General features: G+C 56.9%; 1 protein-coding gene across 1 annotated transcript in view; it reads right to left on the reverse strand.

Moving 5' to 3' along the window:
* LOC111150995 (calcium voltage-gated channel subunit alpha1 S) overlaps positions 1-13,904 on the reverse strand; it is a 66,769-nt gene that overhangs the window by 11,278 nt on the left and 41,587 nt on the right. Inside the window, exons 21-30 of the mRNA XM_022508677.1 lie at positions 13,482-13,569; positions 13,127-13,234; positions 10,585-10,637; positions 10,153-10,299; positions 9,478-9,679; positions 8,844-9,002; positions 7,400-7,510; positions 6,590-6,673; positions 1,098-1,154; positions 121-249 (exon numbers count right to left, since the gene is read on the reverse strand). Of these exons, the coding sequence (XP_022364385.1) occupies positions 121-249; positions 1,098-1,154; positions 6,590-6,673; positions 7,400-7,510; positions 8,844-9,002; positions 9,478-9,679; positions 10,153-10,299; positions 10,585-10,637; positions 13,127-13,234; positions 13,482-13,569 (1,138 nt within the window). The remainder of the gene's footprint in view (positions 1-120; positions 250-1,097; positions 1,155-6,589; positions 6,674-7,399; positions 7,511-8,843; positions 9,003-9,477; positions 9,680-10,152; positions 10,300-10,584; positions 10,638-13,126; positions 13,235-13,481; positions 13,570-13,904) is intronic.

A 13,904-nucleotide genomic window follows, 5' to 3' on the forward strand; every position in this document is an offset into this window, starting at 1 on the left:
GTGCACCCCCTGGTCACACCGGGGCTCTACCCCGGGCCACACAGATGCCCGTCACAGCCTCTCCAAGTCCCCCATGTCCACCTGACCTGGGCCCCGCTCAGGTGGGCTGGGCAGGCACACCTGGAAGGACTTGATGAAGGTCCACAGCAGAGTGCGAACTCCCTCCGCCCGGCTCAGCAGCTTGATCAGCCTCATGACCCGGAACAGGCGAAAGAAGGCGCTGGAGATACGGGCGCTCTCGTCCGGGTCCTGCGGGCCAGCGCCCCAGAGGTCAGTCTGGAGGTGGCACCTCAGCGGAGGAAGGAGCAGGCGGGGCGGGAGGGGCAATGTGTGTGTGCTGGGGAGACATCCGCGGCAGACAGGAGTTCCAGCCCCAGCTCGTTTCCCCTGCCGGACCCTAGCACCCGATCCTCCTCAGGCTTAGGGCTCTGGGCTTGGGGAGCCAAAAGGAGGGAGGTGGCCCCTGCAGGGCGCTAAGCCCATTCTCAGGAGAGGCAGCGGGGACTCGGCCCCGGGCCCTGGGAGGCCGCAGCCAGGCCCACTGCCTGTCCTCCTGGGGCCTCCTGCCTCTTCGCACCTTCTCCTCAAGCTGCCACTGAGCGGAGGACACTTTCAGTGCGGGTTTCCTAAAGCACGACTGCTCTGTCCCCATCCATTCACCACGGCCACTCCACCACCCCACCGAGCACAAGGCTGTCCTAAGCCAGGCTAGCCTCAGACACCCGGACAACTCTGGAAGGGGAGAGCCCTGCCAGGCTTCCTGTGTCCCCAGAGACCTTGTGCCAGCGAGCTGTCACTAAGGTCCTGCGCCAGCTAGCAGTCACAGTCCTCTCTGGATGCTGCCGTCTGGATGGAGGGTGCCAGAGAGACCCCTTACCCTGTTTCCCAGGGCTCTGAGGAAAGCCGCTGCAGCCATGCGCCTTCTGCGGCAGAGCCCACGCACCCCCCTCCTTGACCCTCCAGGGCGCCTGCTCTCAGGGAAGGAAGCCCTTGGGCCGGATCCACCCCATGCAAAGCCACAGCCAGGCCCGAGCATGCAAGCTGCGGGGCGGAGAGCTGGCGGGCGTGCTGGGCAGGCTCATGCAGCCCGAAATTACAACGTTCCCGCAGCCTCCACCCAGGCAATACAGTCCTCCGCTGGAGGCCAGGAAAGTCTGTGGAGAGAAGACACCAGGGGAAGGGCAGGGGAGGAAAGAGAGAGGAGGAGGGACACAGGGGGAGGGGGCAGGTGAGGAGAGGCATCAGAAAGGACACACAGAAGAGTTAAAGAGAGAAAAAGAGCGGCAGGGGACGAAGACCCCAAGTGGTTGCCAATCAAGGGTGGGTGGGGTGGGTGGGTGTGAGGATGAAGCTGTGGGGACAGTGAGGCAACAGGCTGGGGACAAGGGAGCAAGAACAAGAGGGAAGACCAGACGGGGACTGGTCCCTGCCCGTCTCCGGGACGTGCCTACAGCTGACAAGGGGCCCAGGTTCTTCCTGTGTGTCTGGGTTATGACATGCTGGGGACATCCCTGAGGGGACACATTGCAGTGTCGGCCCTTCACTCCGAGTGGACTCCCACCCCTGTACCTCCCCAGCTCCCTTGTGCCTCCGAGGCCCTTATGGGGACAAAGGCCCTCTGTGGGGTGTCTGAGCGCCCACAGCAGACGTCTCTCTGCCCCCGGCCCATGAGCACGACCAAGGCTTCCACCCCAGCGGCCAGGTTCTTAAGTTTTTCCTATGTGTTCAGCATCTTTCTTAGGCCACCTTTCACGAGAAACCCTTGTCCTGGAGTCACGGGACAGGGGGAGTCATTGTTGAGTCTTCCCATTATTTGTGGGTGAACTGGTTCCCAGTACACCGGTTTCCCCCGCCAGGCAATATTCCCTTTCCCCTGGGACACTGGTTCTCACACCTGCCGCCATATTGGATCCCATGGAGAACTGAATAGATTCCTTCCCTGGGTTCCCCACCCAGGCCAAGGAAGTCAGCTTCAAGGGGGTGGGCCTGGCTTCAGATGTTTCAGTGCATCCCAGGGGTTTTAATATGAAGCTAAGGATGACCACCAGTGTTCCAGACTTGCGTGGCCCTTATGGGAGCTTCCAGGGCCATGCAGCTCTCTGAGTTACAGTGACGATTAAATCAAGTGAGAAATTTATTGCCTCATTTGCACCAGTCACATTTCAGGTGACCAATAGACACGAGTGCCTAGCGGCAACTGTACCACATGGGGCAGAAGATTTCTATCATTGCCAAAAGTTCTAACAGACAGTGTTGCCCTGGTCTGCTCCCTGGTTTGTATGTCAGGAATAGAAATCAATATTTAAATGTAAAGCCTTAACATGACTCCAAGAAAACATTCATTTTTGGTAAATCTGCTCCTAAAAATCAAATAATGACCGACACCCTCTGGGTCCTCTGCCACCAAAGAATTCTCTTGACCCCAAACCTCCAGAAGTAATTACCTTTATTTGGGGCTGTTTATTTTAGCTCTTTAGAGTTCTCTCTTCTAACTTGGCTTTCAAACCCTGAGGCTTTTGGGGTGTTGTTCCCCAGTGGAAACTGAACATAGATGGAAATATACAACACCCACACACCCACACGTGTACACGTGCACACCGGTTTTGCCCAGGACCCAACCTGCCCTTCGTCTGCCCCACCCTCTTGGGATCTGAGCAGACAGAGTTCTGTCATTGTCTTTCAGTATATGGGGGTGAACAGGATTCCCAGGCCAAGCCCTCCCCCAGACAGTCTGCGAGGCAGCCAAGTCCCCAGAAGGTGCTGCCTGCCAGGGCTGGGCCTCAAGGAATCTCAGGCTGAGAGCTCCTTCCTCACAGGCTCCAGGCTTTTCCTCAGCTGCCCACCTCTGAGGTGTCTCTAGGGCCAGTCCTCTCCTCTACCTCTCCACCCAGCATAGAATTCACCCCTGGGTTGGCAGACTCTAAAGGGCTCATCGACGGGCAGCAAGAAGTTCAGGAAGAAGCCCTGCACATGGGGAAGGCCTCTGGCTTTGGGGCTAGTCCACAGCAGCCCCTGAACAGAAGCCCAGCATGGCCATGGTTAGGGGGCTCAGAAGGCTCTTCTCTATGCCCCTCCCGTGATACAGCTCGGTAGGCACCTGCCCAGAGGACAGTCATCTCTTGATTTCAGCCTCTCTTCCCTGTCCCCTGCTCCCCTCTTCCACCCTGCAGTGACCCCCCCCCCCCCGCCCCCGCGCCATCCCCAGCTTCAAATCTACAGAGGCCAGCCTGGAGAGCTCTCGACTTTGAAGATCTCAAACATGGATCTCTCTGGCTGAAGCCTCCGGCCTGCCCCCATGCTCTTTCTCACTCCACCCTGCATCCCCTCCCCCCACTTTTGTTGGTCCAGCTCCTGGGGCCATACGCCTCTCCGCTCAGCCTGGACCCTTGTCTTGTCATTTCGACAACCCCCTTGCTTGCACTGAGATGCTCCACCCAACGTGCCAGCCCTCCAGACCACACCTGAGGTCTGGTCCCTTTCCCCAATCTCCCGGGCCACCGAGCAGGGCCTGACTCCAGGGTGATCTGAGCTCACTAGGCCCACCCCAGCCCCATCATTCTTCCTGCAGGTGGACTCATCACATTGGCTAGTCCTCAAGAGTCAGTTCCCACCCTCATGCCCATTGTCCTGTCCTCCCTCCCAATGGAAGATTCTGCCTACTGCCTCGGACACTCCCGTGGCTGCCCAGGATGAACGCCATGGACCATGCCCCGGCTCCCTTGCATCCTTCACAATTCTCATGACCTCTGCTTACGCTCTTCCTCTTCCAGTGGTCTGACTCATGTCCTTGGCTGTCACCTCTGAAAATAATCCCTTCCTCAGCAGTCTCTTCTCATGCTGTGAATTTCTCCCGTGCACAGGCTCCGCCTGTAGTCTCCCTTGCCCTAAACTGAGCACCCACCACTTTCCAGCTACTACCTCTCCTGAACTCCTTGCAAGTTCCAGACTGTTTCCTGTACGCATGGACATTTTTTCTCACTTTCTGGTCACTGCTCCCTGCTTATCGTTGGCTCAAGCCCACAGTCTACCCTGCTCAACAGACAACTTCCTCATCGCAAACCCAGTGGCTCTGCTGGCTCCAACTCTGCGGGATCTCAACTCCTTTGCAGCCGGCTCATCCCACCCGAGGCTTCCACTATCACCTCTGCGCATCAGGGTCCAGCTCATGTCAATGGAGCTGCTACTCCCCTGGATACAGAGTGACCCTCGGTTCCTCGCCCGCGTTTCCAACGACTCGCTACCCATTTCCACTTGGGCACCCGGCACCCAAGCCCACAGCCCCAGAACAGAATCATGGTGAGTGCGTCCCCCCAGGTCTTTCTTTTTGGGCAGTGCTGAGTCTCTCTGGACTCCTTCCTTCCTGTGGCCCCAAGTCACCAAATCCTGTTGCCTCTGAGCCTTCCTGTTCCTCTCCTGCTCTGAGCCCTGACTCTCATGGCTTCATGCCCATTTGCTTTCTGTCCCCTCTTGCTAACAGGGATGTACTGGGGCTTTCTTAAATCCAGCTTCTCCCCTGGGACACTGGGTCTTAAGCCCTTTCATTTATTCATAGTCTTTGCTCCTATAGTTTGCAGAGCCTGAGGCTAGGCTGTCATTTCTCCCACTTTCAAGGAAACCCTCCTTGGCTCCACATTCTCCTCCCAGCCTCTACCCTATTTCTCTCTGTAGTAAAACACCTGAAAGGAATTGCCCCTCCTTGCATTCTTTGTTCTCCCTTTCTGGTCCACTGTAAGCAGAGATTCTTCCCCATAATTCCAATGAAACTGTTCCTGCCAAGGTCCCTGCTGATCTCCCCATTGCCAAAATCAAGTCAACACTCAGCTCCCATCTTTTTCAACTGTTTTTGTTCTCCTGGTGGTGTCTCAGGACACCACTGTCTTCTGGTTCCCCTGCCTCAGGGGCCAAGCCTTCCTCAATCTGTTCACTGGTTCCTCCTCGTCTCTCCAATCACTAAACATGGGAGCATTCCAGGGCTCAGCCTTCAGACCCTTTCTCTCTAGATACCTCCTCCCTTCTCAGCAGTTGTCATCCCTTTCCCACAACTTTAAATACCATCTTCAAATTTAGATACCCCCACCTGCCCTAAACTCGGAGCTCCATCCAGACTCATAAATCCCAGCCTACTTGGTGTCTCCATCCAGGTGCCTCGTGAGCACCCTAGATTACCACGTCTACAACAGAAATCTTGGTTTCTACCCCACACCCGCCCACTTTTCTAGCAGCTTCCATATCTCAGTAAACAGAAGCTCAGTTCCTTGGACAAAAATCCTTGCAGTCACCTTCAGTTTGTTTTTTTCTCTCTTACTCTAAATCAAGGCCATGTGCAAATTCTGTCAGCTCACTCTCGTGACCAGATTAGATGTGTCTAATTCTTGCTACATCCACAGCTACCCCCCTCGCCACCATCAGCTCTCGTGGTAATCACAGCAGCCTCCTGACTGCCCTCCCTCGGCCGGCCCCATGTTCCCCACAGCTTGCTTTCAACACAGCCGCTAAGGGGATCCTTTTAGAACTAAAGTCAGACCAGGTTTAAGCCCTCCAAGCAGCTCTCATCTCTCTCAGAACAAAAAGCAAGATCGTAACCATGGCCTTCAAGAAACTAAGAGATCTAGCCCTTGGCCTTCTGTCTCTGACCTCAGTTCCACCATCCTTCATTCCAGCCACAAGGGCCTCCTACTATACCTCCAACTCAGAGCCTTTGCACTCACTCGTTTTTCTGTCCCAACTCTCCCTCCTTTTATTCGGGTTGTCACTCACCTGGTGTCAGGTATCCTGACACCAACCCTTCACTCCCTTCCCTTCTAAGCTTTCATCTTGCTTTATCTGTCTTTGTAATACCCACCGGGCCTACCTCATGCTGGAGGTTTACTGTCCGCTTGCCTCAGTGCTCCTGTTCCCTGCTGTATCCCTAGCTCGGGCGGGAGGTACTCAACGAGCATTATGTACTAAGTAAAGAAATGACCTACTCCCTAACTGGTGTTCTCATTTTAGTCATTCTCACCTCTCACCCCTCGCCTCCAGATCAACTTTCTAGAAGAACAGCTTTAATCCTTCTACTGCTCTCTTCAGAAACCTCCCGTGACTTCCCTGCTACGTAAAATTCAAGGCCTTCCTTGCCCCCCTTCCCTTTCTTGCCGTACCCCCCACCTCCACCGGGCCTCCTCCACATGCTCACATGATCTGCTAAACCAGACCTCAGTGCCCTGAATCTTCTATCATTCGTCTCCTTCTCCATGTCTCTCCTACTGCAGCCTGCCTGTGTGGCTTGCTTGTCCCTCCGCCTCCAATCACGAGCTCCCCTTTCCTCAGGACCCACTTCAGTTTGCGCCACCTCCATGAAGCTTTCCCTGACCACTCCACCTTTCCCGTCCACAACAGCTCTAGCCCTGGGCAGCCTGGCACATGGATTATGTCCGCCTGGAATCTGAGTTATCTGCCCTGTGAACTTGTGGCTCCCAGCATTTCCATCTTTGTAAATCCCCAGGGTGCCATGCTACACACACACACAGCGGGTACCCCACACATTTCTGGGGAGCGAACAAGTGCTCGCACCCCACCCCGGTGATGGCTCTGTGTGCCCGATACTCACGTCAATTTCACTGAGGATGACGTCGATGATGCTGCCGATGACAATCAAGAAGTCAAACACGTTCCAGGGGTCACCAAAATAGCCCTGGGAAGGACAGCATGGGAGAATCCGAGGGTGAGCTTTAGCGGGAAGGAGTTTGGGTGCCCAGCACGCAGTGGTGGCCCACAGCTGAGGTAATGCAGAACGGCCAAGCCGGGCCAAGGTGGGGTGCCCGTGGCTCTACTTTCCACTAAGGCTCCTGTGTGACCACACAACCCACTACTCCCTCTCCCTCTGGCTCTGTATTTCTCCTCCTCCAGAGCATGATATGGTTGGAGGGGAGAGAGAGAATGCTTGAGAACTCATAATCTGGGTTCCTGGTCTGGATGGGGAACTCTTTTTCATCTGCCCCAGATCGAAGTCCTGTCTGGGGCTCCATAGTGCAGAACTGCAGGTGGGGTGGGAGGGGGGTGGCCGGGCAGGGCTGGGCACGGTGGGAGTGGACTGGGGAACCAAAGACACAGCAAAATACTCCCCCAGCCCTGGGCTTCCTCTTCAGAAGCTTAAGGGGAGGCAGGGAACATAAGAAACCCTCAACAAAGGGCGCTGGGAAGAGGCAGCCAACACTTATGGCCATCGCCAGTTCCGGCAGCCTGAATATCTCGCGTGCCCTGTGTCCGAAGGAGGAAATGCGCCGAAGAGTGAGCAGGGTGGGAGCAGAAGTGCTGGACGAGGGGGCCCTTCAGTAGAACAAGACCGGTGTGGCGGTGCTCCATGAGAAGGTCCCCTTCCCTCCAGGCTCCCCCTGCCCCCTGTCTCCCCGGCACTCACCCTGGCCTTGAATGCCATGAGCTTGAGGACCATCTCCAGGGTGAAGATGATGGTGAAGGCCACATTGAGGATGTCTGAGATGTGGTTCATCTCCTCCGACTGGTTGTAGTGCTATGGAGAGGCCAGGAGAGGGGGCTGGGAGGCCCCGGCTTCTCTGCCCTGCAGGGGGCATCCCAGAGCTCTGTGCTCTTCCCAGACCGCCCCAGTCCTCTTCGTTGGGTTTCCTGCCCATTTTCTTTTAAATCTCAGAAGACTGGGTGCCTGCTTTAGCTACCCCCTGAACTCCACCAAGTCTGATGGATCCCACAGAGATGGTGAAAGGAGGAGGTGAGGGTCCTGCTGGTCCACCTGTGGGCTACAAGGACAGAGCTCTCTTCCATATCAGTTACGGGATGACCGGGAGGGGAGGCCCCCCAGCAGGGCTTGGGGACAAGTTCCACCTAGTCACTGGAGCACAGGACCAGGAGAGAAGATCGCTGGCTCTAGCGCTGGTATGATCAGCAGCCACAGGTGTACTGGTGGGCCACTGAGCTCACCAGATGGACTGTATTCACACTGCCCCCGCAGCCCGCCACCCCGTGATGGCGAGATGATTGAAGCAAGAAAGTTAGCCCCCTTGCTCCACCCCTGTGGTCTTCCTTCAATCTATTTCCTTATAATATTTGCCATGAATCTCTTACTCTTTTTGGAAAGCTGACGAAATCCCACTTTTCCAACAAAACCTTCCCAGGTAGTTAGTTCGGAAGGATCTGCTGGCCTCTGCCCTACCTGGTCTTGCAGGACAGCCTAAGTCTGGGCTCAGTTCAGACTCAAACTTGAGCCACTGCTCATGGCCCTCGGTGGGACCTGGGCCTGCCGGCCCCGTGACTCCTCTTCCATGTCCTCATCACCCGGCCACGTGGGGTCCTGCGGCTGGGGGTGTCTCAGGCTGCCTGGCGGCACCATTCTACTTATACAGACCTGACGGGAGCTGAGGCTTCTTTAAGTTTTGCTAACGATGCTGCTGATTACGAGAGTGTCTATAAAGTATGCTCAACTCCTAAGAGACACCTGTTCTGTGAATATTAAAGCCATTTTTTTTGAGACCGGAGCCAAAATTCCAACCAACTCCATCAGCCACATTTGCAACAGCGGAACATAAACCGAGAAGGCGCTTTCTCCTTCCTACGCAGCCTTGTGCTTCTGCTTAGCCATCTCCTGTTGACTGACTCTGTTGTTATTTATATGTGTGAATTCCTCCTAATAAACCAGTGGGTGCCCGGCAACAAGGCCTGGGCCCAGGGCACTCCTCTGTCCCCCTTCGCACCTCACCGCACCATGCCCAGCACCTGGCAGGTGCCGGGAAAAGTATGGGGGGCGGGGCAGGAGCCAGGAACCCTGCCCTCCCCACCTGCCCTGCCCCGGCACCTGTCCCTCAGGCCCTTGTCTCCCAGGGGGCCCTTACCTGCATGCCCAAGCAGATGGTGTTGAGCATGATGAGGGCAAACATCAGATACTCGAAGTAGGATGAGGTGACGACATACCACACCTGATACTGGTACGGGTTCTTGGGGATATAGCACCTCAGCGGGCGGGCCTTCAGGGCGTACTGCACACACTGGCGCTGGGACACAATGCCACAGGGCGGGTGAGCGAGGAGGGCCCCCCCTTGTTCTCACGCTCTCATGCGTGGGCTCAAGGGCACCCTGCCTTCTGGTCAGCCAGGAGCCGCTGAGGCCAGGAGCTCATGGCGGATGGGCTCTGCAGGCCTGTTGAGGGGAAGGGGTCCAGTGGGCCTGTGGGCTCCCCCTGCACTTCCCCAGCCTATTTCAAACATGGCTCTCATCCCAGCCAGCGTTCTGAAGGGTCTCCTCTGGGCACAGTTAGGGTTCCGTGAGCAGACTCCCACACCACCAACTCGTGTTGCTTCATGTTAGAGAATGGGTCAGAGATGGGGTAGAGTGCGTGGAGGCTGGGTCTGGGCATGAAATGGAAATTCTAGGGTCATCCTTAGCCCTGGGACTTTCACTAGCCAGAGCCTAGGGCTCAGGCCAGCAGAAGGCCGGCTGGGGCTCTGCTCCCCACCTCAGCCCAGGCACCTGGTTCTTGTCCAGCTCACAGTTCTTGTACTCAGTCTCTCCCTGCTCCTGGAAGGTGACAATGACGAAGCCCACAAAGATGTTCATCATGAAGAAGGCAATGAGGATGATGTAGATGATGAAGAAGATGGCCATCTCCACTCTGTTGTTGTAGATGGGGCCCATGTCCTCCTTGTATGAGTCTATGGCCTGGTAAAGTAGCCTTGGGAAGGGCAGAGAAAAGCCTGGGCTGGACTGGGGTGATGAGGCAGAGGGTTAGGCCAGGAAGGGTGGGTTTTATCCCACTGGCCATGGGGAGCCAAGAGAGCTTTCTGAACCAGCAAGCGACAGGAGGGAAATGAGGACTTCCAGAAAATGCTGGAGCAGGTCCTGGAAAGGGCCCATTTTTCCATGGGATGGCTCATCTACCCAGATCAACCACTAGGGCTCCCCATGTGGGCTGAGAAGCCCACACCTTCTGGGGGGACTAGGGACATTTTATCAGCATCCCCGGGTCAGGATATCTTCGGAGGGTCAGTCAACACACTAGTCCTTCAAACCCTCCAAGCTGGTGGGTCTGTTGAGCGCTTACCACGGGCCTGGCATAGAGCAGCAAGGGCTGCAGCAGGCCGAGATGGCTTCCCAGCCCTGCCCCCACCGTGCCCGTGTGGGACCCAGTCCCCAACCCTCACTCACTGAGGCCATCCCTCAAAGGTGGAGACTGTGAAGAGTGACATCATGGCCGAGAGCACGTTGTCAAAGTGGAAATCACTGTGTACCCACTGGCGTGGGCGCAGCTCCATCTGCGTGGGGTCCCCGTCCTTGTACACATAGTAATAGCCCCTGAGGGAGGGAGGCTCAGTCACTCCCCTGGACAAGGCCTGGCCTCCTCCTTCCCATCCGAATCCTCTGGGCCCTAGGCAGTGAGCATGCTGGAGAAAAAAGGCCCAGACTGGGGACCAAAGGAGACACTGCTGGGTCCTCCCTCCCTGCAGCTACCCAAGGAAAGGCACTTTAGAACATTCTTACTGGGCCTAGGAGCTCGGGTTCCCCAGGTCCCTCTCACACAAGGTCCCCTGTCCAGTGGCCGTCCCACTGAGTATCCTCAGCCAGTAGCACTCAGCCCACCTGCACTCCTTCTCTGTCATCTTGGATAAGTCATTGCAGCTGAAGAACTTCCCCTGTGTCCCCGAGGAGGAAGGAGGGAGAGAGACACACGTTGTCACAGAAACAGCGTTCAGTGGGCAATGGAGGTAAATAGTGGGAGTGAGAGGGGAAGGCAGGACATGGGGAAGGAGGAGCTTGTCTGTTCCTTAAAGAGGGGCCAGGGCCCCAGAAGGGTCTTTCTCCTTCTCCATTCCCTCAGCTACCCCGTGGGCTTCCCCACCCAGGCCTGAGGCTGCCAAGGCTGAGAAGCCAGTTCCTTAGCAGGAGCCTTTGCTGCAAGCCCCAGGCTGGGTCTGAGGGGAAGAAAATACAAACATGCTTGGCCCGGCTCCTCCCTCAGTCAGCCCCTTTCCTTCTACTGCTATAGGACACCCTCCTGCCGGTAGGGTGGCCACAGGGCTGCCGTGGGAATAAAAGCCACAGGAATGGAGCCCAACAGGGCCGTGAAGGTGCACATTGTCTCAAAGTGGAACAGGGATCCCAGTATGGGCCTGAACAGGTCCCAGCACTGTGCCCCCCAGACTGATTTCAGGCAGATCCGTTTCTTTTTTTTTATCTACATCACAGACTGGGCACCCACAGAAGAGTTTCTTTGGAGAAAAGAGGTTGATTGCTAGGTCTTCATGTGGTTAAATTAAGTTTGAAATCCACGGAATCTCATTGGGTTCCCTAAAAGTCCCCCAGAGGGAAATGCTTCAGTCCAGGATATGGGGCTAGTCGAAGGCACAGCCGTCCTACCCACCGCAGGTGCTTGCTGTTCCAGACACATCCTCCTTTCCAGTTGCCAGAGCAGAGGGGCGCAGGGGAGGCGGGTGACATTGGGGGAGAAGAGGGGAGAGGACACAGCTGCCACTGGGCAGTTTTGTGGGGACTTGAAACCAAACACTCAATTTAATACAGAAAGAAAACTCTTGATGTAATATGGAATGTATGCACAAGTGTCCGCTCTGTAAAACGAGAGGTAAAATGCCACTTGTCACTGATGTCTGACCATTATCGGAATGGGCAGCCTTTTTTTTTTTTTTAACTTTGCCAGAGAGGTAGAGAGCACAAGTAGGCAGAGCAGCAGGCAGAGGGAGAGGGAGAGGCAGGCTCTCTGCCAAGCAGGAAGCCCAATGTGGGGCTTGATCCCAGGACCCTGGGATCATGACCTGAGCTGAAGGCAGCCGCTTAACCGACTGAGCCACCCAGAATGGGCAGCCTTTTGCTAAAAGACTAAAGCACAGGAGAGTTTGGGGTTGTGGGACAGCTGCTCTTGCTTGGAAGGGACACAGGAGCCAAAGGAAGGGGTTGCTCATTCATTCTTGAAAGCAGCATGTTGTGTGGGCCAAACACACTCCAGACCCAGGCTGGGTGCCAGAGTCAGGGATGAGTCAGATACAGACTCTGCCCTCAGGAGGCCCCAGGGCCCCTGGCCTGGCAGTGGAGGGGGCAGGGGGAGAGAGAAGGGGGCAGCCCTCCGCTGGTGCCAGGAGAAGGTCCCATGCAGATCACAGTGAGCACTGTTTCGAGGCTAAGCTATCTCAATCTCGATGTGGTCTCCTAGGTGATGCCCTCCTCCCACCGCCACCACCCAGGACAGTAACCAACAGGACCCATCTTCATTCACGTCATCTGGACTGCTGCTCTCCACCCTGACTGCTCTCCCCAAAGCCTGCTCCCTGCCCACTGGGAGAGACTTGGGCTTGCTTCATGACCCCTTCTCAGCCTTAGCAGAGGCCCTGGCCCAGAGAAAATGCTCCATAAATGTTGAATGAACGAATGACTGTAAGATGACACCACTGCCTAAGTCTGACGGCGGTGATGTCACCGTGATTGTCACGCTGGGGGTCAGGAGCAGATCGGGTCGTGAGAGGCAGCGTCAAGGGTGTTGGGGGATATACTTCGATACCGATTTCTGTGTGACAGGCAGAGGCATCCAGAAATCAGCTGGTGGGAGGGGAAACCTTGCCGGGTAATTTCTAGAGAGGAACTGCCGAGCTGTGTCCTCCCAGTAAGGTGAAAACAGAATGAGGCAGCTCCCGGACTAGAATTACGGCCTCCCTCCCTCAGAGGCTCCTGGTAGATGTGAATGATGCCCGACATTCCAGCGGGGAGCGTGGGGTGCCGCGAACTGAAGCAAGTGGAGTGGGCGGGGCTGGAGTGGGGAGCATGTTTAGACAAGCCTGGCTGGATGGGAGAGGTGGGAGCGGGGCTCACAGGGCCAGCAGGAGGGGGAGGGACCTCCATCCTTAAGGAGAAGCTTCTCGGAGAGCCAAGAAGGCAGCAGGTGCCACGGCCATGGCGGCCAGCAGAGCCGAAGGGGCCAGGGAGGGGCATCAGGAAACCACATCCAGACTCTAGACGGCTGACCCTCACAGCCCAGCGCACCCAAGGACATCGTTTGCACACTTTGGGGCTCCCTGTGCTTACAGGCAGGGAACGGACCGGCTGCAACCTTGGCCTGACAGCTGGCCCCGGAGCTGGGGAGAGGAGGCGGACTGCCCGGGCGGGCGGGGCTCACCTTGAAGAGCTGGACGCCGATGCATGCGAACATGAACTGCAGGAGCGTGGTGACCAGGACGATATTCCCGATGGTGCGGACGGCCACAAACACGCACTGCACCACGTGCTGCGGAGGGAGAGCCGGTCGGCCCCGGCCCGCCCTCGCCGTCCCTTGCTGCCTCACCGCTAGCGGGAGGGAGGGAGACGTCCGCGGGGGACGCAGGACTGCCCAGCCTCATCCTTCCTGTGCCCCCCACCCCGTTTGGCAAAGGGGACAGAACACACGTCCCCGCAATGGCTGGGCCGAGGTCTCTTGCGTCGGGCCCCTGCAGCCCCTCTTTCCTGCTCCTGGGGTCCTGCACACGCCCTCTCACCTTCAGCCCTTTGGCTCTGTTGATGGCCCGGAGGGGTCGGAGCACCCTCAGCACCCTCAGGATTTTCACCACGGAGATGGCGCTGGACCTGGGGGAGGGCAGTCGAGGAGTGGGCACAGCCGGCCACCTGCTCCGGCCTCCTGCAGCTAGCCCGCCGTATCTGCCGCCTCTCTGCCTGGAAGCCCTCCAGTCTTTCCCAGCTCCCGTAAGCAGCGTGTGTGCTCTAACCCAGGATAAAACCACCTCCTGCTAATGGGTGCCGAGCCGTGTAGCACAGTAAGGGGGTGACCCAAAGCTAGGGGCTATGCTCAGTGTAGCTGGAGGACTGCCTTCTCCTCTCCGCGTCCCCTCCTACTTCCAGGACACTGCTCTGGCCACTTAGCATGGTCCCTTTGGTCCAGTTAGTGACACCCCAGGGGACCC

Source organism: Enhydra lutris, unplaced genomic scaffold, assembly GCF_002288905.1.
Source record: "Enhydra lutris kenyoni isolate GAN:26980312 unplaced genomic scaffold, ASM228890v2 scaffoldscaffold25, whole genome shotgun sequence".
Classification (NCBI taxonomy): Eukaryota; Metazoa; Chordata; class Mammalia; order Carnivora; family Mustelidae; genus Enhydra; species Enhydra lutris.